Source organism: Ornithorhynchus anatinus, chromosome 4, assembly GCF_004115215.2.
Source record: "Ornithorhynchus anatinus isolate Pmale09 chromosome 4, mOrnAna1.pri.v4, whole genome shotgun sequence".
In the NCBI taxonomy this organism is placed as follows: Eukaryota; Metazoa; Chordata; class Mammalia; order Monotremata; family Ornithorhynchidae; genus Ornithorhynchus; species Ornithorhynchus anatinus.
Window position 1 is genome coordinate 118,703,098 of NC_041731.1, and position 26,494 is coordinate 118,729,591.

Sequence of the window (26,494 nt, forward strand, 5' to 3'; positions counted from 1 at the left end):
CTATTTATTCTCCTTCCCGCTTAGCGAACGCAGAGGGGATCAGGACGGCGCTGGAGCTGCATTCGCTGTATCTACCCCATTGCTTATTGTCCCTGGTATCTGTGAAGCTCTTACTACGTGCCAGATACTGTGCTGAGCACTGGGGTCGACACAAGCTAATCAAGTCGGACACGGTACGTGCCTCACATGGGCTTTACGGTCTTAATTCAGGATACAGGATAACAGAAATCTCTCACGGCACGTGAATCAAGCCACAGAAAATACTTCTACATGTCATTACTGGTGTAGTGGTGGCTCAGTGGAAAGAGCCCGGGCTTGGGAGTCAGAGGTCATGGGTTCGAATCCCGGCTCTGCCACTTGGCAGCTGTGGGACTGTGGGCAGGTTACCTCCTCTGTCAAATGGGGATTAACTGTGAGCCTCATGTGGGACAACCTGGTGACCCCGTAGCTCCCCCAGCGCTTAGAACAGTGCTCTGCACATAGTAAGCGCTTAACAAATACCCACATTATTATTATGGGGGGTGGGGGGGGGGGTGTCCGGGGGAGGGGTGGCGCGCGCAGGGGGCGGGGCCGGGGGGAAGGGCGGTGCGCGCAGGGGGCGGGGGCCGGGGGAGGGGTGGCGCGCGCAGGGGGCGGGGCCGGGGGGAAGGGTGGCGCGCGCAGGGGGCGGGGCCTGGGGGAAGGGTGGCGCGCGCAGGGGGCGGGGCCTGGGGGAAGGGTGGCGCGCGCAGGGGGCGGGGCCGGGGGGAAGGGCGATGCGCGCAGGGGGCGGGGGCCGGGGGAGGGGTGGCGCGCGCAGGGGGCGGGGCCGGGGGGAAGGGTGGCGCGCGCAGGGGGCGGGGCCTGGGGGAAGGGTGGCGCGCGCAGGGGGCGGGGCACGGGGGGAAGGGCGGTGCGCGCAGGGGGCGGGGGCCGGGGGGGAAGGGCGGCGCGCACGGGGGGCGGGGCCGGGAGCGGGGGGGGGGGGGGGCGCGCAGGGGGCGGGGCCGGGGGGGAAGGGCGGCGCGCACGGGGTCGGGGGGCGGCGTGTTGTCCGGGGCAGCGGGGGACGATGGCGGCGGTGGCGGCGGAGGGCCGGCGGGTGCTGGTGTACGGGGGCCGAGGGGCCCTGGGCACCCAGTGCGTGCACTACTTCAAAGCCAAAAACTGGGTAAAGTGCACGCGGCCTGGCGGGTGCGGGGGGGCTCTGGGGGAGCCAAAGTCAGGCGCGGGGGATTCTGGGGGAGCCAAAGTCAGGCGCGGGGGATTCTGGGGAGGCTGGGGGAGCCAAAGTCAGGCGCGGGGGATTCTGGGGAAGGCTGGGGGAGCCAAAGTCAGGCGCGGGGGATTCTGGGGGAGCCTGGGGGAGCCAAAGTCAGGCGCGGGGGATTCTGGGGAAGGCTGGGGGAGCCAAAGTCAGGCGCGGGGGATTCTGGGGGAGGCTGGGGGAGCCAAAGTCAGGCGCGGGGGATTCTGGGGGAGGCTGGGGGAGCCAAAGTCAGGCGCGGGGGATTCTGGGGGAGGCTGGGGGAGCCAAAGTCAGGCGCGGGGGATTCTGGGGGAGGCTGAGGGGGCCCCGGGGAGGCCCGGGCGTTGCCTTCTCGGGGCGCGGGGAGGCGGGCGGCCCGCTCCCTCCCATCCCACCTGGGTTGGCCCAGTCATTCCTTCAATAGTATTTATGGAGCGCTTCTATGGGCAGGGCAGCGGACCAAGCGCTCGGAATGGACCATTCGGCCACAGATCGAGACAGTCCCCGCCCAGTGACGGGCTCACGGTCTAATCACTTCACCTCTCTGGGCCACAGTTGCCTCATCTGTCAAATGGGGATGAAGACCGGGAGCCTCACATGGGACAAGCTGATGACCCTGTGTCTCCCCCAGCGCTTAGAACGGTGCTCTGCACATAGTGAGCGCTTAACGAATCCCATTTTAAAGAAGCAGCGTGGCTCAGCGGGAAGAGCCCGGGCTTGGGAGTCAGAGGTCATGGGTTCGAATCCCGGCCCCGCCACTTGTCAGCCGGGTGACCGTGGGCAAGTCGCTTCCCTTCTCTGGGCCTCAGTTCCCTCATCTGTCAAATGGGGATTAACTGTGAGCCTCACGTGGGACAACCTGACGACCCTGTATCTCCCCCAGCGCTTAGAACGGTGCTCTGCACATAGTAAGCGCTTAACAAATACCAACATTATCATTAATGTTACATCACTTCTCTGGGCCTCAGTGACCTCATCTGTAAAATGGGGATGAAGACTGAGCCTCACGTGGGACAGTCTGATGACCCTGTATCTCCCCCAGGGCTTAGAACGGTGCTCTGCACATAGTGAGCGCTTAACAAATGCCCACATTATTATCGCTAACGAATATCATCAGTATTATTTTCGTCCTTACTAGAGTGCAGCGACCAAGCCGGCCGTAGGCCATCTTCCCCTTCCCCGCCCCTTGGGTGCCCTTCTCCTGCCTGCGCCAGAGGCCGAGTTGACCTGCGACCTCATGGGTTCGCCCACCATCCTGCCCTTCCCTCCCCCCGAACCCCCCTCTCCCCCTCTCCCCGAGTCTTACTTGGAAAGACCTCTGTGGCTTCGGTTCCAGATAAGGGGTGCGGGGAGGGCTGGAGTCCCTCCCCCTCCAGCCTTCGATTTTTGCCCGACTGAGCAGATAGATGTGTTTGCTGTCTAAACATCCCTTATCGGCGGAGATTCAAGGTTTATGGAATCGGTCTTTTGGATGACCCTTTGGGCCCTCGCTGTCCCCTCTGCCCCCCGGGGCTGAGCCCCTCTCCTCTGAGTAATAATAATGTTGGTATTTGTGAAGCGCTTCCTATGTGCCGAGCACTGTTCTAAGCGCTGGGGTAGACCCAGGGGAATCAGGTTGTCCCACGGGGGGCTCACAGTCTTCATCCCCGTTTTTACAGATGAGGTCACCGAGGCACTGAGAAGTGAAGCGACTTGCCCAAAGTCACACAGCTGACAAGTGGCGGAGCCGGGATTCGAAACCCTGACCTCCGACTCCGAAGCCCGTGCTCTTTCCACTGAGCCACGCTGCTTCATAAGTAGGACTTTGCGGGGAGCCATCCCTGGAAACAGACAACCAGGAGGTTAAATCTGGGCAGGAGGGTCTCCCCGCTCCTCCTTTCCCTCCTCCCGTCTTTGCAGCTGCCGACGGCCTTAAGTCTGAACATACATCGGTAGCGTATTAATCCTAAAAAATAAGAAGACTGGTGGCTTTCGTTAAGCGCCGTGTGCCAGGCACCGTACTAAGCGCTGGGGTGGATCCGAGCTGGATTAGACACTGTCCCTGTCCCACGGTCTCAATCCCCGTTTTCCAGATTCATTCATTCTCCTTTCAATAATAGAGAAGCAGTATAGCTCAGTGGAAAGAGCCCGGGCTTGGGAGTCAAAGGGCATGGGTTCGAATTCCGGCTCTGTCACTCGGCAGCTGTGTGACTGTGGCAAGTCACTTCACTTCTCTGTGCCTCAGTTGCCTCATCTGGAAAATGGGGATGAAGACTGTGAGCCTCACGTGGGACAACCTGATTACCCTATATCTACCCCAGCGCTTAGAACAGTGCTCTGCACATAGTAAGCGTTTAACAGATACCCACATTATTATTATTAGTATTCATTGAGCGCTCACTATGTGCAGAGCACTGTCCTAAGCGCTTGGAATGGACAAATCGGTAACAGATAGAGACAGTCCCTGCCCTCTGATGGGCTTATGGTCTAATCGGGGGAGACGGACAGACAAGAACAATAGCGATAAATAGGATCAAGGGGCTGTACATTTCATTAAAACAATAGCAAATCAATAGAATCAAGGTGATGTACATCTCATTAACAAGGTCAGTGAGGCCCAGAGAAGTCGTGTGACGTGCCCAAGGTCACAGAGCAGATGAGTGGCAGAGCCCAGACTGAGCCCCCCATTTCCTCTGGGTCCTCCTCCCCTCCCCATCGCCCTGACTCCCTCTTCTCTACCCCCTTCCCGCCCCACAGTACTTGGGTATATCTGTACATATTCACTATTCGATTTATTTAAGTTGTGTACATGTCTGTAGTTCTGATCATTTATATCGGTGTTATTGATGCCATTTCATTTGCCTCTATTACTATCTCCCCCCTTCTAGACTGTGAGCTCATTGTTGGGTAGGGATTGTCTCAATTTGTTGCTGAATTGTACTTTCCAAGAGCTTAGTACGGTGCTTTGCACACAGTAAGCGCTCGATAAATTCGATGAATGAATGAATGAATGAATGAATGAATGAATGAATGAATGAATGAATGAACGAACCCATGGCTTTCTGACTCCCAAGCCCGGGCTCTAACCAGAGGAATTGTCAGATGCGTGTGAGCCAGGGGTTGGGGGAGAGAAAAACCAGACCCCCAAGGGGAGACCCGGCGAGGGGCACGATAGGCATTTTGGTTGAAAAATAAATTGGGCCAGACAGTGACTGCCAAAGTCCAGCAATAATAATAATGTTGGTATTTGTTAAGCACTTACTATGTGCAGAGCACTGTTCTAAGCGCTGGGGTAGATACAGGGTCATCAGCTTGTTCCATGTGAGGGTCACAGTCTTAATCCCCATTTTACAGATGAGGTAACTGAGGCCCAGAGAAGTGAAGTGACTTGCCCACGGTCACGCAGCTGACAAGTGGCAGAGCCGGGATTCGAACCCATGACCCCTGACTCCCAAGCCCGGGCTCTTTCCACTGAGCCACGCTGCTTCTATGCAAGTGAAGCGACTTGCCCAAAGCTACACAGCAGACATGTGGTGATGCCAGGATTAGAACCCATGACTCTCAGGCCTGTGCTCTATCCGCTACTCCATGCTGTTTCTAACTATATTTTAGTAACTAACTATAACAGTAGCGAGTCATCACACAGGGAAAGCCGTCCATGAATCGTGCCTCGATCGGGGACAGCGAGCCCAGGGTGTCTCCGCTTAACTTTGTCTCTCTTTGTTGTGCCAGTGGGTCGCTAGCATCGACGTGGTCGAAAATGAAGAAGCCCACGCCAGTGTCATCGTCAAAATGACAGACTCCTTCACCGAACAAGCAGCTCAGGTAATTATGAGAACTGCAGTTGCTCCGCCCTCGGGAAGGTGGGAGGCAGGGTGTCCGAGTGGGAAGAGCCGAGGGCCGGGAAACAGGAGAAATGGGGTGTAGTCCCGGTTCCCTCACTTTTCCTGATGTGTAGCCTCGGGTAAGTCATCTCTCTGCTCTGTGCTTTAGCTTCTTCATCTTGTTTGATACCTGTTCCCCCCTTAGACATCCAACACTGAGTGGGGCAGGCTCAGGTGACCAGTCTCATCCTCTCATATTTACCCCAGTTCTTAGAGCAGTGCTTGGCCCCGGAGAAAGACCTTAATCAATTCATTGTTGTTGCTTTTACCACTTTAGAGTGGTTGTTTTCTTGGCTCCGTTTCAGATGAAACATTCTGCCAGAGCCTGGGTATTTTGTATCCGTCAGTCAGCAATTCCTTATCTGAGCAAAAGAACCACAGTGTTAAGACTCCGTGTATCCAGAATGTTCCCCGATGCCTCCCGTCTCTCCCATTCCAGTCCATACTTCATTCATTCACTCAGTCTTATTTATTAAGTGCTTACTGTGTGCAGAACACTGTATTAAGGACTTGGGAAAGTACAATACAACAATAAACAGTGACAGTCCATGCCCACAGCGAGTTCACGGTCTAGAGTGGAGAGACAGACATCAGTACAAATAAATAGAATTACAGATATGTGCTGTGGACCCGGGAGGGGGGAAGAGCAAAGGGAGCAAATCAGGGTGACGCCGAAGGGAGCGGGAGATGAGGAAAAGTGGGGCTTAGTCTAGGAAGGCCTCTTGGAGGAGATGTCCCTTCAATAAGGCTTTGAAGGGGAGAGACTGTCGGATTTGAGGAGAGAGGGCGTTCCAGGCCGGAGGCGGAACGTGGGGTAGGGGTCTGCGGTGAGACAGGGGAGATGGGGGCAGAGTGAGGTTAGTACTAGAGGAGCCAAGTCTGTGGGCTGGGTCGTAGAAGGAGAGAATTGAGGAGAGGTAATAGGGGGCAAGGCTATGGGGTTTTCTGAGGAAAAAACATCCATCTGCTTTAAGGCAAGCAATCAGCTTGCCCTCCCTCCGTTTCCTCACTGATGTCTTACTGCAACCCAATCTCCACACTTCATTCCTCTAAGGCCCACCTCCTCTCTGTACCTCAGTCTTACCAGTCTGACCACCGACCCCTAGTCCTTATCTTCCCTCTGGCCCGAAACTCCCTTTCCCTTCCTACCTTCACCCACCCCCCACCTTCAGAGTCCTCCTTAAATGACATCTCTTCCCGTAGTCCTTTCCTAACTAAATCCTCATATCTCCATTTGCTCTCCCTGGTGCCTCACCTATATATTTGACTTCGATACTCACCACAGTATCACAGAATTTATGGATATTTCATTATATTCCGCCATATTCCCTATCTCTAATTTGTTTTAATGCCTCTCTAGACTGTAAGCTCTTTGTGAGCGAGGATCATGTCAACCAACTCTCTTGTACTCTCTCTCCAGCACTCGGTATGGTGCTTTGCCCACAATAAGCCCTTAATACCTGCCACCAGTAATGTATATTCTGTCTTTAGATGAGAAATCCTAGGTTCTCTGCAATCCTGAAGTTGCGGCGATTATCAAAATGGTTGGAAAAAATACCGCACGGCCAGATGCCCTTGTTGAGCCCTTAAATCCTTGATTCCTCTGATGTGATCAATTTTTATTTTATGATATTTTTAAGCACTCATCGTGTGCCAGGCACTCTACTAAGCGCGGGGGTAGATACAACAAAATTGGATTGGAAACAGTCCCTTCCCCCACATGAGAATCGCAGTCGTAATCCCCATTTTACAGATGATTAAAATATCTGAGGTACAGATAAATTGCTCTAGATCACAGATGAGAATCCAGGTCCTCTGATTTCCAGGCCTGGCCTCTTTCCACAAGGTCACACTCCTTCCCAAACAATCGAGTTTCTTCAAAGTTCCCTTGGACTGTAAACACATATAGAACTGGGACTGTATCCTGCTTATATGTGTTGAGTACAGTACTTGCCATCTATTACACCCTTAATAAATACCACAGTTATTACCAATAAGCCAGCCTCCAGAAGTTGCTTCAGTCTAATGAATCATATTTATTGAGCGCTTACCGTGGGGAGAGCCATCTACCTAGTGCTCGGGAGAGTTCAGTATAGCAGAGTCGGTAGGCGCGACCCTGCCTCAACGAGAACCAGGAGTGGACAGTGTCGGTGAAGCCAAGATCGGATAACGTTTCCAGGAGAAGGGGGCGGTCTGCGGAGTCGAAGGCAGCTGAGAGGTCGCGGAGGATTAGGATGGAGGAGAGGCCTTTGGACCCAGTCTGTCGATCAGTGATGTTCCCAGTAATCCCACCCAGTGCTCAGAACTGAACGGAGGATTTGAGGGCCGGCAGCAGCAGCCAGCTACACCAGCACTGCCCTCCTGCCGTTGATGTAATGAGGGACACCCGGACAGAAAAGATTCATAATGGTGGGAGAAAGAATTGATGAGTTGTGTGCGACTGTGGTGCCTTGGACTGGCCATCACTAAACCGATAAATGTTGGATGGCCCATGTTTTGAGTCAATTTTGTTCGCCTGCTCCATAGTCTAGAATTCTGCAAAAATTAGGAAAGGAAAATCAGCCTGTGCAGCGTGGCCGAGTGGATAGAGAATGGGACAGGGAGTCAGAAACACCTGGGTTCTAACGCCGGCTCCGCCACTTGTCTGCTCAGTGGCCTTGGGCAAGTCACTTAACTTCTCTCTGCTTCAGTTTCCTCATCTGTAAAATGGGGATTAAGACTGTGAGCCCCACGTGGAACAGAGACTGATTAGTTTGTATCTACCCCAGTACTTAGTACAGTGCCTGTCACGTAGCACTAAACAAATACAAACCCCCCCCCCCCCAAAAATTCATATCTGGGTTTCCATGAATTCACTGATATAGTTCTGTTGTAACAAATGTCGACGAAAAAAATGGAGGTGTGGGCTAAGGGAATTTGAACATGCAGCACGGTGGCGACAATCAGTAGGTGGGGAATAAAAGAGAACAAACAATAGTTTTTCAGTTGCAAAATTGGTTCTCAATTATTTTCCCCAGTTGTCTGCTTTCGTTCTATAATTCAAAGCTTTCTAAAGTCGTTCCATTTCAGGCTCCTAAAAATAAATCAGGAGAAACTTTAAATCAAACTCTTTTGTTTTTTTTGTACAGTTTCACTTTAAACGCTAAGGTTGAGCTACTTCGAGTGAACTGTCTCCTGCCTTTTGGTTCAATTTTCTTTATCCCACATTAAGACTGAGTTAAAACAACTCTTACTTTGGCCTTATGGCTCACAATAGAGGAGATTCAGTCCAATATAGAATTACCCAGATGAGAAAACAAAATACTCTGCAAAGGTACCAATCAGGAGCCAGTGAGCAGAAAGCGTTGAATTCAAAGTGATCTCCACCACGATAGTAGAGATTAAGCTAAGAGGTTGCAGAGAAGGGAAGGAGCCTGTTATCTAATCTATCAGTGGTATTTAGAAGCAGTGTGATATTTAGAAGCAGCGTATTTAGAAGCAGAAGCAGCGTGGCTCAGTGGAAAGAGCATGGGCTTGGGAGTCCGAGGTCATGGGTTTGAATCCTGGCTCTGCCACTTGTCAGCTGTGTGACTGTGGGTGAGTCACTTCACTTCTCTGTGCCTCAGTTACCTCGTCTGGAAAATGGGGATTAACTGTGAGCCTCACGTGGGACGACCTGATTACCCTGTATCTACCCCAGCGCTTAGAACAGTGCTCTGTACATAGGCGCTTAACAAATACCATTATTATTGTGATTTAGATTGTGAGTGCATTGTGAGCAGGGAACGTGTCTGCCAAGTCTGTTGTGTTGTACTCTCCAAAGTGCTTTAGTACCGTGCTCTGCACATGGTAAGCGCTCAGTGAATATCGTTGATCGATTGAGTGCTTACCGTGTCATCGGAAGCAGCGTGGCCTAGTGGCAAGAGCCCGGGTTTGGGAGTCAGAGGATCCGGGTTCTAATCCCGGCTCCGCCACTTGTCTGCTGTGTAACTTCGGGCAAGTCTTTTTACTTCTGTGTGCCTCAGTTATCTCATCTATAAAATGGGGATTAAAACTGTGAGCCCCACGTGGGACAAACTGATTACCTTGTATCTACTCCAGCGCTTAGAATAATGCTCAGCACATAGTAAGCACTTAACAAAAGCCATAATAATAATACTGTACAGTACAGTGGAGTTGGTAGACATGTCCCTTGCTTGCGAGGAGATTACAGAGGGCAGGGGGAGAGATGGGTTGGGAGGGTGATGGAGAATAAGGATAGATATATTTGTGCTGAGAGCCTGCGGCAGGGTGCCTATCAAGTGCGTAAAAAAGGGGTCTGCTATGTAAACTTGGGCAAATTACATATTTTTACCTGACACCTCATCTGTAAAATGGGAGATTAAGACTGAGCCTGGGACCGTGGCCAACCTAATTTGCTTGTATCCGCCCCAGCGCTTAGCAGGGTGCCTAGCACAGAGTAAGTGCTTAAAAAAACCACAACTATTATCATTATCATTGTTATTATTAATAATAATGCAAGTGCAATAGAAAACTCATGAAGAAGGATCAATAGGAGAAATGAGAGGGCTTAGTGAGGGAAAAACCTTTGGAGGATATGTGTTTTTAGGAAGGATTTGAAGGTGGGGAGAGAAGTGTTCTGTCAGATATGAAGAGGGAGGGAGGATGTGAACAAGCAGACGCTGTGGGAGACGAGATGGAGGTGCAGAAGTTAGGTTGGTTTTAGAGTGGATCGTGTGGGCCGGATTGAACTAGGAGGTGAACAGGATTTATGTTCGTATTTGTTGCAGAGGTGGGTGGACAACCCTTCGAGGTTTTAGAGGAGCGGAAAGATACAGACTGAACTTTTTTTTTTAAATGAGCTGGGCAGCAGAGTGACGTGTGGATGGCAGAGAGGAGAAGCGGGAGACAGGGAGATCAGCGAAGAGGCCGATGCACTAGTCAAGACAGCGTATGATAAGTCTCGGGACCAGCGTGATCGAAATACAGACCTCCAAGGTGTGCGTGTAAAACAGAATCTGACCCTTAAAAGCTAATCGTCCATCTGTAGTCATAGCTTAATGTGCTAAACCTCTGTTTTGGCAAAAGCCTCCCCACTGAGCTCCGCAAAGTTGAATCTTTTTTGAGGAGCAGCTGGCCTAATGGAAAGAGCTCAGGCCATGGAGTCAGAGGACCTCGGTTCTAATCCGGGTCCCACCATCTCACCGCTCTGTGACCCTTAAGTCATTTGACTTCCCTGTGCCTCAGTTACCTTATGTGAAATGGGGATTCAGTACTGATCTCCTTCTTAGATCATGAACGCTGTGTGGAACAGGTACTGTGTCCGACTTGATTATCTATTATTTATCTCTGTGCTTAGATTACGGCTTGACACATAGTAAGCACATAATAAATGCCACATTTTTTGTTTTTGTTATTATTATTATTAATAGTAATAAAATGTACTCAGTGGATGTCAGGAGATAACTCCTCAATTGAGACGATGCCCACTGAACGTGCAGGGGGCGAGAATACGGACGATGGAAGTAAGATCAATAAGATATCCAGGTTACAGGATTTTTCAAAAGTTTAACGAGAGACCGAGGAAGCGGCGTGGCCTAGTGGGAAAAGCCCAAGCCTGGGAGTCATTGGGCCTGGGTTCCGATCCTGACCCTGCCACTTGCCTGCCTTGCATCCCTGGGCAAGTCGTTTAACTTTTCTGCACCTCCGTTTCCTCACCTGTAAAATCGGAAGTAAATACCTGTCCTTCTTCCTATTTAGGTTTTGTGTCTGATGCGGGACAGAGACTGTATCTGATGTGATTATTTTATATTTACCTCAATGCTTAGAACAGTACATAGCACATAGTAACTGTTACTATTATTATTAGTAGTAGTAATAATAGTCATAATAGTATTATAATGAAACTAGGAGAATGGAGGAGGCTTTGTGGGACAAAAGAAATCCACCTATAAACCATATTCTCCAAGGGATAATTTAATCTCAGAATGGGTCAGGGAATGAAATGATGGACTGAAACTGATGATGGACAGTCAATCACGGTATTGGTTGGGTGCTTACTGTGTGCAGAGCACTGTACTAAGGGCTCAGGAGAGTACAGAAAAACAGAATTGATAGAAATGTTCCGTCACCACAAGGAACTTGAGTTTTGATTTACCAAAGCATCCTAGATGATGCAATTGGAAGGCATGCACACCTGACAGAGAAAACTGAAAATTTTAGTCTGTAAAATGGGGCTGATCAGCAGAATGGCTTTTGAGCAGACTTTTCTTGTGCTCAGTCAATCAATCAATCATTCAGTCATTTATTGAGACCTTACTGTGTACAGAGCATTGTACCGAGCGCTTAGGAGACTACAGTAGAACAGAGTGGGTAGACACGTTTTATGCCCACAAGGTGTTTACAGTCTAGAGGGTCAATTAATAACTACCATTGATTGGCCCGATTGTTATTTAATCTAATTCACAGCGGTCCTTGATCGTATCTTCTAAAGTTCATATAATACCTGGATTTTATTCAGTGCTTTATTCCTGAAGCGTTTTTACATTACTTAGCTCATTTTTCTCTTTACCACAACCTGATGAGGTAGAGAAAGGGTCACTTTGCAGATACGGAAGCGGAAGCGTAGGCAGAGGCGTTGTATTGTACACTCCCGAGAGGTTAGTACGGTGTTCTGCACCGTGAAAGTGCTCATTGATTACCGCTGATGGATTCATGGCTTGCCCCCAAATCACCTGGCAAGCGAGTAGCAGAGCTGGGGCTCAACCCAAGACCTTCGCCTCCAAGAATTTGACTCTTTCCTCCGTGCCGCCTCTCTGGATGAGCGTAAGTGCTTCAAGAAGTAGCTTGTAGTTTTGTTTTTCCCTAAAGCTGTGCTCCAGCAGACTGCCTTGGGACTCGTATCCTATCTCATGAGATAGAGGCGTGGGGCTTTTTTTTTAGCCTAGCTGGGACCCAGTTGTAAGTGGTTTGTCCGGAGGAACACCTGGGATATGGTTGCAGAGCGGTTGATTTTTTTTTCTGGTTTCCAGAGAGTCTTAAGATTTGAATCTCATCCCTTAATCCAATTCTAAACTATATTTTTGGCAAATCAAATGAAAAACAGGTGCTCTTCGGCATACAGATATCCGTTCCGGTCTTCAGTTCTTCGGTGTCCAAATGTTTATCGTCTGGTGTTCTCTCCTGTGTTTAAGGTGACGGTGGATGTGGACAAGCTTTTAGGCGAGCGGAAGGTGGATGCCATCCTCTGTGTGGCCGGTGGCTGGGCCGGAGGCAGTGCCAAGGCGAAATGTAAGCTGCTCTCTCCATTCGTACTCTTCCCGCACTGGGGTTCCAAGCGGCCTGGCCTAGCGGAAGGAGCTCGGGCTTGAGGAGTCAGAGGTCATGGGTTCTAATCCCGGCTCTGCCATCGATCAGCTGTGGGACTTTGGGCCAGTCACTTGACTTCTCTGGGCCTCAGTTCCCTTGTCTGTAAAATGGGGGTTGAGACTGAGCCCCACATGGGACAAACTGATTATCTTGTATCAACCCCAGCGCTTAGAACAGTGCTTCGCACATAGTAAGCACTTCAGAAATGCCATCATGATTATTATTATCAAGGGGGCATCATATTGCCATATTTAGAACTTGACCAGCACCGCTTGCTTACGCACAAGCATTGACCCCCCATCTTGGGAGTCAGAAGGACCTGGGTTTTAATCCCGGCTCTGCCACGTGTCTGCTGTGGGACCTTGGGCAAGTCACTTCACTTCTCTGGGCCTCTTGTTATCACATCTCTAAAATGGGGGTTGAGTCTAAACCCCAGTGTGGGACAGGGATGTGTCCAACCTCGTTGACTCGTATCTACCCCAGCACTTGGAACAGTGTTTAGCATATAGTAAGCACTAAACAAGCCCAGTAATAATGACAGTCATCATTAATAATTATTTTATTAATAAAAGAATTGATAAATTGATCAATTAAGTCACATAATTAGTTATAACAATTAATAGTTAATGATAATTGCTGTGGTAATTATAATGTATAATTTTATTATTATCTCTATCCTATCCGGACAGACTTTAGGGTTGGAAGGACATTCCCTAATTGTCTGTCCTAGCCCAGATGGAGAGTGAAAGTGCTCATTAAAGGAGAACTGACTGCAAGGGTCACAAATATCAGGGCTTAAGTAGTAAAATGAAGCGTCCTGAATCTCCATTCAGGCCATACTTGTGGGGTTCCCTCATCTGTAAAACGGGGATTAAGACTGTGAGCCCCAGTCAACCCGATTGGCTGTATCCAAACTAGCAGTCTGTACAGTGCCTGGCACACAATAAACGCTTAACAAATGCCATAATTATCATTATTATTAGATGACATTTGCTCCACTGTGGGCAGGGATTGCATCTACCAACTCTGTTGTACTGTACTCTCCCAAGCGCTTAGTACAGTGCTCTGCACACACACCGTAGGCACCAAATAAATACCACTGATTGACCGCTTGACTAAGGAGTTGATTCTGAGATCCCAAGAGATCTAGTTAGAGAAAATCTCTATATTAAGGTGAACGTGGCAATTAAAAAGGAGGGAGCACCAGCACATTCGTGACCAATTCGTCTTTGCTTGCTTTATTTGGGCGTAGAGAAAATGTCTTTTCCTGTTGCTGTTGGACAGAGGACATGAAGTCCCTGTTAGATTTATACAAACACCTATTGTGTTTTCTCCATTTATTTCATAGACGAGGTTCATAGCTCAGCTGTTTAAAATGACATTTCTTTTGTGTCTGGATGGCTGACTCCCATTGGGTGGCTGATCTAAAAACATAATTATAGTAATTAGAAGTCAGCCTTCCAGCGGGGGTGGGGAAGTTTGGAATCAAATGAAAGGCGTGGGAAGAGAGGGATTGATGGGGTGGAAGAGGAGATGGCCAAGGGTACGTCCTAAGCGTCCCACCGCCCCATTTGAGGGAAATTCAGCTCTCGGTTCCAGAGAAGAACCTCTTCCGAATTGGAAGTAAAAGGTTCAGCGGGTTGGAAGGTGAACTCAGCACTGGTAAGATCCTTCCTCGAATCCTGCTTCCAGCTCCAACCTTCCCAACTTGAAATCCAGTGGGAACACGGGGATCGGGAAATGGCCTTGTGACGTGGCTGTGGCCGGAGAGCGGAGAGGGCGAAGATGAGGAGGAGGAGGAAGAGGCAAGAGGTTTTGTCTGCCCATCTGGACCGGTGGCTGGGGTTAAGCAACATAGTTACTGCTTAGTAGCTGTAATAGTTATGACTGTGTTAAGTAGCATAATAGTAATAATAATGATAGTAATCATGATAACAATAGTGATATTTGCTGAGTGATTATTATATACCAAGCACTATTCTGTGCTCTAAGGCAGATACAAATTTATCAGGTTGGACACAGGCCCTGTCTCCCATGGGGCTCACAGTCTAAGATGGAGGGAGAACAGGTTTCTCCCTCCCCATTTTTTTTAACAGTTGAGGAAACTGAGGCACAGAGACACTAAGTGACTTGCCCAAGGTCACACAGCAAGCAGGTGGCAAAGCTGTGATTAGAACCTAGGTTCTCTCACTCCATTTAGGCCATGGGGCATCTTTGGTATGAAACATGTCTACCAGCCAAGTGCTTAGAACAGTGCTCTGCCTACACTAAGTAGTCAATAAATATGACTGAGTGATCGATTATTGAGAGCCCACTAGCTGCAATATGCTGTTTTAAGCACTTGTGAAAATATCACAAAAATGAACTGCACCGGGGGTTATGCAGTCGTATTTATTTAATCTCTCCTATGCGCAGAGCACTGGACTAAACTCTTGGGAAATGTAAAACCAGGCAAGTGACACATTTCCTATCCATAAGAAGCGTGTACTCTAATGGGAAGGCAGATATAAAATAATTTCCAGTTAAAGTAAGTAATTGAAAGTAAAATTGAAAAAGCAGCCCTGAGCGTGTGGGGAATGGGCAGTGTACAGGCTTAAAAGTGCATTTTTAAAGATTGCACTGAAGGTAACGGTTTGCCCGAGTCAATGAAATTAGATTCCCCTAAAAATCTCGGCATCAGATAGAGCCACTCTTCCTCATCTTAATTTTAATTTGAAACGCCGGAGGCCAGAGGCAGGGAGAGATGTAACTCGAGCTCCGGAGGGCCAGCGTACGGCCATGCTTCCGGGCTGTCCGCCGGCCTCGGAGACGGGACCCGCCCTCGTTATCCCCTGTGGCTGACTTGTTTATTTCGCCATTAGCTCTGTTCAAAAACTGTGACCTGATGTGGAAGCAGAGCATGTGGACCTCAACGATCTCTAGCCACCTCGCCACCAAGCACCTGAAGGAAGGGGGTCTCCTGACGTTGGCCGGGGCCAAGGCCGCTTTGGATGGCACCCCAGGTACGTACGGAGGGCGCGGGGAGGGTGAGGAGGAAAGAACCTCCAGCCCTCGGGGAGCCAAGTTGCCCCTTTTGCCCGATTCCAGCTGACGAGTTCGGGGAGGTGCTTCCTCGGGATGCACCCTCGGAGTAGGCTAGCGCCTTTCTGGAGAGAAAATTCGAGTGGGCGCTGAACTTCCCTCTTATCCCGTCCCACTCCTCTCTGGCAGGTTGAAGGGATTTGGATGGGCGACCAGGAGGTGGCAAGTAGCGTCTTCATCTCAGCTGCGGTACGTGGTTGAGTCTTGCATTCAGAAATGCTAGGGTAAAAGGCCTTGGGGCGAATAAGCCGAAGCTTTTGGGGGATGGAAGATTTTAATTTTGCTCTTTAAAGTCACCGTAAATGTCTCAGAGTAGCTTGTAAGACAACACGTTCCTAGGCCCGCTCTCTTGTAAACGGAGCTGTTTACATGCTCCGTAATTAGCATGAAGAAACTCCGCGTTCTACAACGCAGCCGTCGGCAGAGACGTTTTCAAAATGATGGCAAAGGTAGCGCACCGGTTAGAAAGGAGAGAAAACGAAAAGAAACCTTTTTTGAAAAACGTTTCATAAATGTCTCTTTTCTGGAGTAAATGCTTGTTGAAAAGGCAAATGTCATTTGTCTTTAAAACGCTGGACTTGTTCTGATTCCAGTTGGCTGTGCTTCGGGTTTGATCTTCCACCTGTATTAGTTATTTAAAATCAATTTTTTCGTAGTCTTAAATCTCATCTCCTTGTGTTCAGAAACAGGGAAGTCTGGAAGCATTTACAAACCAGAGGAATCAAGGGTTAACATTCCCTTGATTCTGTCACCATTTAGCCAAGAATTCAGTGCTTGGAACAGTGCTTTGCACATAGTAAGCGCTTAACAAATGCCATCATTATTAAGAATCGATTGAACTGAAACAGTTCTTCCCCTTGTGAAGTTTTTTAAAAAAGACACACAAAAAGTGACTTTATTGAATGAGGAGGTTTTTGTCAGAGACTGTTTTCTTAAGATAGTAAATATTTTGGATTATGTAAATTAGGTCGACCCACTTATCATTTGGAAAATAATTTTATTTACTTACAAATTGCAATTTTTCCCATTGACGTGGCTTGCTCTTATTTACATTCTAAACTCAGCAAAGGATGCCATACTTTTACGAGATGTTCTTCCCCTTGACGCTGTTTAGTGCCATTGTTCTCGTCTGTCCGTCTCCCCCGATTAGACTGTAAGCCCGTCAAACGGCAGGGACTGTCTCTATCTGTTGCCGACTTGTTCATCCCAAGCGCTTAGTACAGTGCTCTGCACATAGTAAGCGCTCAATAAATACTATTGAATGAATGAATGAATACTCTGCAGAGTGAAGGTGATTCTTAAAAAAAAGTGTTTCTTTACTAGAGCGAATGATCCCATCTTATATCGTTTGAAATTAAAAGAAAAAACTAGATTCTTTTCCCTTGATACTTTGGGAAGGCAGGGGACCCGATTAATTTGCTTTCCTGTTTGAGCTGGATGGTTTCAGTCACTTAAGCTTCACGCTGAGAAGCAGCATGGCTTAGTGGAAAGAGCACGTACTTGGGAGTCAGAGGTCATGGTTTCTAATCCCAACTCCACCCCTTGTCTGCTGTGTGACCTTGGGCAAGTCACTTAACCTCTCTGGGCCTCAGTTACCTCATCTGTAAAAATGGAGATTAAAAAATGTGAGCCCCATGTGGGGGGCAATCTGATTACCCTGTATCTACCCCAGCACTAGAACAGTACTCTGAACATAGTAAGCACTTAACAAATACCACAATTATTACTATTATTATTATTAAGGCCTCATGAAGGCTGGGGACTTCTTAGCCACACATGCACATGATTACATAGAGGTGACAGGAACTGCAAATGATTTTTGGTGTTCAACTTCAGCACATGTCTTTTAAACATCCCTGGCCCTTTGGCCCTCAGGTGGAGTTATTGAAATAATTAGCTCTTCTTCCCTCGTATCTTGGTTTAATTTCCGTGGACTGTGGTCTCCCCCGTCAATATACGGTGGCAAAAAGAGGTCCCCATTTTATAGACCTCCTCGGTGCTATTTTGTGTCATTTGAGGAAATTTCCCTGAATTTTCCCAGGTCCCATTGTAGCCATTTTGGTGAGTTTTCCACTGCAGTAGTGAGCAAATATTTCTAGTTGATGTTAACTGTTTTGGGTCCAATTCACAAGAAAGGTAATAAAAAAAATCTGGCAACTGAAAATGGGGTAATACGGATCCCACCTACAATTGGAAGCAGCGTGACCTAGTAGAAGAACGTGGGCCTGGGAGTCAGAGGAGCTTAGTTCTATTCCCAGCTCCACTTTGTCTGCTGTGTGACCCTGGTCAAGTCGCTTGACTGCTCAGTGCCTCAGTTTTCTTATCCATAAAATAAAGATTAAATCCTCCTCCTTCTGATTTAGACTGTGAGCCCCATGTGGGGAGGATTGTGTCCAACCTGATTAACTTGTATCTACCCCAGTACAGTGCCTGGAATGTAGTAATTGCTTAAGTATCTGAAATTACTGGGGACTACATCATTATCACTATCAACAGTGGTATTTATTGAGCACCCCCTCTGTGCAGATCACTGTGCTAGGCGCTTGGTAGAGTGCAAATATTTAGATCTGGAGGAAGAAAACCGTGCAATTTAGTTTATCAATTAAATCTGTTCTGTTACCAATACAATGAATCACTTCTGCAACAGCTAAATTTTGTACCTTCAGGTAGCCTTTAGAAATTCTAATTCTCCATCTGGGCTCACAGGTAGTTTTGAGTTGCAGAGCTCAATAGGCCCCTTCCTCTCATCACAGATGTTTTAATGCTGAATGCTTGTCACCAAGGGAACAGAATTAAATAAAATTATCCAAGCTAGTAGTACTTTTTCTGAATAGTGTCCTAATCCACAAAAATAGTTGGCCAGTGTGGGTGGCTAACACCAAAGTGGCTACCAAAACCACTGCCTGCCTAGCTATAGCTGTGATTCCAGCCTGGGTGGATTTGTGTTATTTTCTTTCTCCTCTTTTTGACAGAATGTTCTATGACTGGATCGTGTGAAATACTTATGGCTATAATCATTCAATCAGTGATATTTCAGTGCTTACTATGAGCAGAGCACTGTACTCAGCACTTGGGAGTTAGCTCCCACTAGATTGTCAGCTCTCTGAGGGCAGGAAACATATCAAACCATCAGTCATATTTATTCTGTCTACCAATTCTGTTGTAGTGTACTCTCCCAAGTACTTAGCACAGTGCTCTACCCATAGAAAGTGCTTAATAAATACTACTGATTGATTCAATCAGGTTTTCAGTCTTGAAGTCACAGGAACAGAGTTCTTCTATCACCACCGACACTCCCCGAATAGCATTTGACTCCGATTTTAATCCTAAAACACATATCCATTCCGATGTGATCGTTCCGAAGTTTTGGGGTGTGGGAAAGGAGAACGCTGAAGACTTGCTCTCCGTGGCAGTCACATCTGGGCTGATTGGCTGTTGGGTTTCTTTTCCTAACTCCCGCAAAAATAGCACAAATCTGCTTCGATTGAAGCTTTTCCTTCTTGCCTCGATGGGAGACACGAGTTAAACCCGCAGGTTGAAAACTGCTCAGAAAGGCATGGGCGAAGGGTGGCCGGGGGACTTCCCCCTCTCGTCCCAGTTTCATTCTGTCAGCAGAGCGGACCGATGAACATCGCCCCCGCCAAGAGACTGCCCTAGGGTTCCATGCGCTCATGTTGATGTGAAACAGAAATTCCAGTCTCAAAATTGTTTTGCTCTATCTTGCTTTGGTGAAATCCAGCTGGCAGGAAACAGAGTCCACCAGGGTTGCGATGCAGACACAGACCGGGGAGAATGCGTGTGGATTACGGCCACTGGAACTGGGTGTCTGTGGCCGACAGCGGCTTTCCTCCATGAGCTCTGCGAGGTTACCGCGATGTCTTTCTTGGCTAAGGAATACAAGATGAAGGTAGAGCAGAACACTACCGCGTGTTGCTGGGAGAATTGAAATACTAGTTGTAGAGTAACCAGCGACACGATTTCCATCTCTCTAAAATGGGATTCTTTGGTTACCAAAAGCGTGGGAGGTGACAAATGAGTCAGTCGGCGGGATCTAACGCCTACTGTTTGCAGACCACTGTGCCGAGCTCTTGGGAGAGCATAGTACAAGAGAGTAGGTAGGCATTTGCCCTGCCAACAGGAGCTTGCGGTCTAGAGAGGGAGACGGACGTGGATATAAATAAATACATTACAGACGTTTACAGAGGTTCTGTGGGGCCGAGGGTGGGATGAATATCAGTCTCAGATGATGTTTACGAGAACGGGTCTCAGTTAAAACAGACGTTAATGTGATGAGTGGATTAGTCCTCCGAAGAAAGGATGGTGAGCAAGACTGTTTCTCGTCCAACTGATTAGGCATGATTGGATATGGCATGGCCAAGGGAGCGGTACATCAACTCTGCCAAAGCCTCGCTGGGAATAACAGTGGTTTGCCGCCCGGTTCTGCGGCTATTGCTGTCTTACCGTGAGTGATTTTTCCCTCTCCCTTCCCTGTCCCTCTGTCTCTGTTCCCTTCACCGGCTGTTGTTTTATTCCTTTCTCTGATGTCATTCAGGATCATTGTCTCCCGGGACCTCCCGTCATTCACCTCCCGCTCTGAAAGGAAGGAGGATAACTTGAGCATTTAAACATATTTGCTGGGGGCAGCATGGCGTAGTGGATAGAGCAAGGGCCTGGGAGTCAGAAGGCTGTGGGTTCAAATCCCGGCTCTGCCATTTGTCTTCTGTGTGACCTGGGGCGACTCATTCACTTCTCTGTGCCTCAGTTCCCTCATCTGTAGAATGGGGATTGACTGTGAGCCCCACGTGGGACAGGGACTGTGCCCAACCTGATTTGCTTGTATCCTCCCCACTGCTTAGTCCAGTGCCTGGCACATAGTAAGCGCTCAACAAATACCATAATTATTATTATCATAAAGGTGCTCAAGGTTATTTCCCTTAAAATCTGGCGATAGATTTTGCACTGCTCAAATTTTTGCTGGGCTGCCATAACCATTCAGACCCATGAGCAGCAGTGTGACCTAGCGGATGGAGCACGGGCCTGGAAATCAGAAGGATCCGGGTTCTAATTCTTGTTCTGCCACTTGTCCGCTGTGTAATTTTTGGCAACTCACTTCACTTCTCTGTGCATCAGTTTCCTCATCTGTAAAATGGGGATTAAATCCAAGTCCCTTCTGCTTAGTCTGTAATCCCTAAGGGGGACTATTTCCTATCTGCTTATCTCACGGCTACTCCTGCGCTTAATACAGTGCTTGGCAAAGAGTAAGCGCCTAATAAATATCATAAATTTTTTTTTTTAAAAAAAAAGCAAATAGTTTTCTGGAAATGGGAAGGCTCCTAGAGATGGGGTTGCCTTTCTTTCCAGGAGAGCCGAAAATCCAACGTTAAATATAAAACAGAAGCAGCGTGGCTCAGTGGAAAGAGCACGGGCTTTGGAGTCAGGGCTCATGAGTTCGAATCCCAGCTCTGCCACTTGTCGGCTGTGTGACTGTGGGCAAGTCACTTAACTTCTCTGTGCCTCAGTTCCCTCATCTGTAAAATGGGGATTAAGACTGTGAGCCCCACGTGGGACAACCTGATTCCCCTGTGTCTACCCCAGCGCTTAGAACAGTGCTCGGCACCTAGTAAGCGCTTAACAAATACCAACATTATTATTATTATTACAAGTAGAGATAGAGAAGTGGGGGGCAAAAAAGCTTATCTCATACATTCGTGTTCGGAAACTCCTTTTGTCATGAGAGGAACTGCAGGAAACATTTGATAGCTACGGGAAAGACTCCAGTTTGAAGATACAGCCATTAGCGTGTTTTTTTGCAATAGCTTTATTGGAATTTTAATTCCTCTGTTTTACAGCCTTCTCTTACTTGGAGATGAAGATGCAAAGTTTTTCATGGGCTGAAATACACCCCTTCCTCTCCTTATTAGCCTTTGAAGTCTCTCGGCTAATGCGATTAGAGTGATTAAGCATTAGATAATGGCAGATCTAGTGGTATGGATAACAAACAGATCTCTTGAGTGCTAGCACTGGATATGCTTTGTACTGAGTAAGATATGAAAGATAATACTTGGAAAACTGAGTATTAACATCTCAATAGTCTTTCATTGGTATATCTCTATATTATATGTCCAGGTAATTATGTTTCTAATTACTTTAAAAACAATTTGTAGTGTTTTGGTCCATTTTGGGGGGACCTTGGGGACATGAATGCATTTTCTATTATCTCCTATGGAAAACTAGGCTTCATTTAGCATTCCTTCACCTGTGAGTCAAATTTCATGAAACTATTTTGAAGAGTACTAACTCGGGGTACATCAGTAAATTATGGCAGGAGAAATCAGATTCCAGATAAATGACTGGGAAGTTGTGGAGAGAGAGGCACTTTTTGATTTTTTTTTAAAAAAAAACACCTCAGCTTTCATTCAGAATTGACCCATCTTTCTTTTTTATTTTCTCCCAAATTATCCCTTCCCGTCTCGTGGAAACAGCTTCGGTATTTGATTTGTAAAAATCATGTTCAGATTTAATTTAGTGGGTAAATAATTTACTTAAGCCAGTATAGGTAGTCTTCATTCAGTTGTATTTATTTGAGCGCTTACTGTGTGGAAAGCACTGTCTGTACTGATTTCTTTGGACCTGACTCAGGGTTATTACAGGGGTGCCAAAGGTCAAATTTCCAACTACTTCCATTCACTGTCATCTTGGTACTTCGTATTGTTTTCTTTAGTCCATACTTGCATAATTTTCCAATGTTTTATACCTGGTTTGATCTTAGACATGGAAAAGAAAAACATCTTCTTTCCCTACCTCCAAAATTCTTTTTTTGACCAATGCCTGCTTTCATGTTTAAGCCATGACATTCTTCTTTCCAAAGTCACAACAGAAACCCCTCATCGTATGTGTGTGTGTGTTTGTCTCCAGTATATTTTCTTATGCATCTTTATTTGAATGTTCTTCATTTATGTTTATCCAACTTTTCTTTGTAGATTGTAAGTTTTCTTAGGGGGTAGGTACAATGTCCCCGCTTTTCCTGTTTTTCTGTTTTTATTTTTGCTCTCTGCTCATTTCCTAGAGCAGTACTGATCCTGCAGGATATTGTATTCCAATACTATTGACTAACTGACTCCTTTCAAGAAGCAGCGTGACCTAAGGTTTAAAGCGTGGGCTTGGGAGTCAGAGAACCTAGGTTTTATTCCTGGATCCTCCACTTGTGTGGTATGTGACCTTGGATGAGTCACTTCACTATTGTGGGCCTCAGTTACCTCACCTGGAAAATGGGGATTAAGACTGGGAGCCCCTTGTGGGAGATGGACTGTGTCCAACCCAATTAGTTTATATCTATCCAAGTGCTTAGAATGGTGCCTGGCACATAGTAAGTGCTTAAAAAGTGCCACGGGGAAGAAAAGCAGCAGGAGAAGCAGCGTGGCTCAGTGGAAAGAGCACGGGCTTTGGAGTCAGAGGTCATGAGTTCGAATCCCAGCTCTGCCACTTGTCACTGTGTGACTGTGGGCGAGTCACTTCACTTCTCTGTGCCTCAGTTACCTCATCTGTAAAATGGGGATTAAGACTGTGAGCCCCACGTGGGACATCCTGATTCCCCTGTGTCTACCCAGCGTTTAGAACAGTGCTCTGGCACATAGTAAGCGCTTAACAAATACCAACATTATTATTATTATTAAAATGTAGGTAATTTTTCCATTTTGCACCAATGAGAATTCAGTTGAAATAATTTGTGTTACCTGTCATTGTTAAAGCCAAGTTCTAATTTATTTTAGTATTTTGTCTGTCCTGGCAGATTTTAAACTCCTTGAGGGCAGTCAATCAGTGATATTTTTTGATCACTTACTGTATGCAGAGAACTGTACTAAAACCCTTGAAATTAGCATTAACAATGCTAATTTCCATGTACTCTCTGCACTTAATACGGTGATCTACACATAGTAGGTACTCAGTAAATGCATTTCATTGTCATATTAAGTTGCAGGTGGGAATATAGTTATAGTAAATACTTTTCATTGTCATAATTAAGTCACAGGTGGGAATAAAGTTTATTTGGCATTTATTGAGTACTTACATTGGATAGAGCACTCTGCTAAGTGCTAGCGAGAGTACAGTTTAGTTTCTAGGTGCAATCCCTACCCTCAAGGAGCTTACAGTCGAAAGGGTCCTATGGAAATCACTATATTATGCTAAAACATCAGATATATGCATCTTTTACCTAATTGTTGCTATGTTTAATTTTGGAAATGGGGAGGACTTAAGTTCAAATTTCACATGCAAACATTTAACTCCATTTTAACGTTTGGGCTTTTTATAGTGTTTGGATTAAAAATGAATTAAAGAAATATTTAATCTAGTGTCAGATACTGTGTTTGACCCATAAGGTACTCCTCCCTTTTTGCCGACTTAATGGACCTGCCCCAACATGTGATTCCGGCCCTACCGCGATACACGGCTTCCAAGGGCTTCTTGTCCTCCAGAGCCCAGCCCGGGGAGGAAGAGTATAGTGTATAAGTGCCGTACGAACAAAAGACTGATCCTTCTCATCTTAGGGTGACTCTGGATACGCCGATGAACAGGAAATCAATGCTGATGCAGACTTCAGCTCCTGGACCCCTCTGGAATTCCTGGTCGAGTAAGTCCGACAATGACCAAATACTGATGCACGTGAAACGACCTGAGAGGGATGGAGATAGGGAGACGAGCACAGAGAGATCGCTGCCCTCGTAGCTGTGGTTTGACACAGGGTTAGGTTTCCGCTGCTGCTCGTGCCGTTGACCTCGGCCACCGTCTTGGGTCTGTTCTTGTGGGAGATGGTGCCGAGGATTTGATGATGAACGTGGAGGGGTCAGGAGGGTATGAAGAGGGAGGGATCCTCACATATACGACCCCATCTTCTTATTCCCCTTCCTCCCCCAGGGCCATTTTGTCCATAGTTTCTCACCTCCAGAAACTAGCCCTTTCGACGACGAAAGGAGACTGTCAAATTGGAGCAGAAATGCCACTCCCTAGACCTCCTAACCAGTCTCTCTATATGAGCCCTACCTGAGCCAATCGTAGGATCAGTACATGGGGACAAAAATTCAGATGTATTCTGTTCTATATAAATTCCCGCATGCTCCCTAACCTGAGAAATCGACATGTTTCCGGCCCTTCCATTGGGCTGAAATCACCAGAGTTGAGATACAGACTGCTATTTCTATTATGCGGCAGAGCAGTTCTGGAAAAATGGGTCCCCAGTTGATGAGAGAGAGAGAAAGAAAGAGAAAGAGGGATTTGGGATCTGTATTTTATGGTAGTCCCAAATATCAGTAGGATTTTAATGCTTGCAACCCAGTGCACGTAACCAACCCAGACCCGATGTCAGGAATTTTGTAGGTACTCAGTTTAACTCCCCTCATTGCTGTCTCCACTCTTTTTCAAGCATCATTCAAAATTCACAGCATGGCTCAGTGGAAAGAGCCCGGTCCTGGGAGTCAGAGATCATGGGTTCGAATCCCAGCTCTGCCACTTGTCGGCTGTGTGATTGTGGGCAAATCACTTAACTTCTCTGTGCCTCAGTTACCTCATCTGTAAAATGGGGATTAACTATGAGGCTCACATGGGACAACCTGATGACCCTGTATCTACCCCAGCGCTTAGAACATTGCTCTGCACATAGTAAGCGCTGAACGAATACCAGCATTATAAATTCCCAGAAAGCAGAAATGCGTTTCTTATTTGGTGAAGTAGCTAATCTAAAATGGAATCGGTGAAACATGGAAGAGATGGTGATTGCACCTGATTAGTGTTCGCCCGAAACTCCTGAAACCTTTCGGCATCAGGCATCTCCCCCGTTCTTGAACGGCCGTGACTGGCATCTCCCCCTGTATGTGAGCTGCCTTGATTGCCCTTTGGAAGGGTGACTGGAATCCTCCTTTGTCTCCTAGGTGTGACCCGATCCTTAAAGAGACTTTCCTCAGGGATCAATCAATGAGTCATTCATACGTTGGTATTTATTGAACACTTAGAGAGGGCAGGGCTCTGTACTAAGCGCTTAGGAAAATACAGTAGAATAGTCAATCAGTTGTATTTACTGAGCCCTTACTGTGGGCAGAGCACTGTACCAAGTGCTGGGGAGAGCATAATATAACGATAAACTGGCATATTCCCTGTCCACAACGCGTTTACAGTCTTGCGGGGGAGACAGACATTAGTATCCCTGCCCACCGAGAGCTCCTCCTTGTTTCAGTTTCTCCTTCAGCCCGGGATTCTCTAATCTAAGATTTCCAGGTCTGAGGACTGAAAGGCAGAGTCGAGGCGTAAAGCTACAGGGCTCTGACTTGAAGTGGGGGGTTAATCGCTAGCCGCTAAGCGTGTGTATGTGATGAAGTTCTGGAGAATTTGCCCTCTTAAGTAAATTCCTTTAGCAAACTTGGTGAGCACAATGCATGAATCTTCATTACGAGCTGGATTATACCTTAGAACCAAATATTTTCTATCACCTTTTGGAAGCTTCGTGGCCTTGTGGAAAAAACACAAGCCTGGAGTCGGGCGATATGACTTGTAATCCTTTCTCTCCCACCTTCCGTCTGTGTGACCTTGGGCAAGTCACCTAATTTTTCTGTGTCATTCATTCATTCAATAGCATTTATTGAGCGCTTACTATGTGCAGAGCACTGTACTAAGCGCTTGGAATGTACAACTCGGCAACAGATAGAGACAATCCCCGCCCAATGACGGGCTCGCAGTGTCGGTATCCTGATCCATAGAATAGGGCGTATCAATACCTGTTTTCCTTCCTACTTGGACTGCAGCACCCTAGATGGGCTAGGGACTGTTTTGATTGTCTCGTATCTACCTCAGTGCTTAGTGCAGTGTATACATACAGTAAATGCTTAACAAATATTACTATTATAATCCTTATTGTTATCATTATCAAGCAGTCTCTTTTGCGTTTCTCTCTTGGTGTTGGTGGGTTTTTTGTATTTTTAAATTTTCG

At 47.3% G+C, this 26,494-nt stretch overlaps 1 protein-coding gene across 1 annotated transcript; it reads left to right on the forward strand.

Moving 5' to 3' along the window:
* The first annotated feature begins 1,031 nt into the window (after window positions 1–1,031).
* LOC114811036 (dihydropteridine reductase-like) lies at window positions 1,032–24,167 on the forward strand. The gene is given in 7 exon segments (XM_029062028.2): window positions 1,032–1,150; window positions 4,940–5,032; window positions 12,264–12,360; window positions 15,300–15,440; window positions 19,873–19,981; window positions 24,066–24,100; window positions 24,103–24,167. Coding segments are annotated over 7 exon segments (624 nt in total). The 5' UTR covers window positions 1,032–1,051; the 3' UTR covers window positions 24,153–24,167.
* Window positions 24,168–26,494: the final 2,327 nt, after the last annotated feature.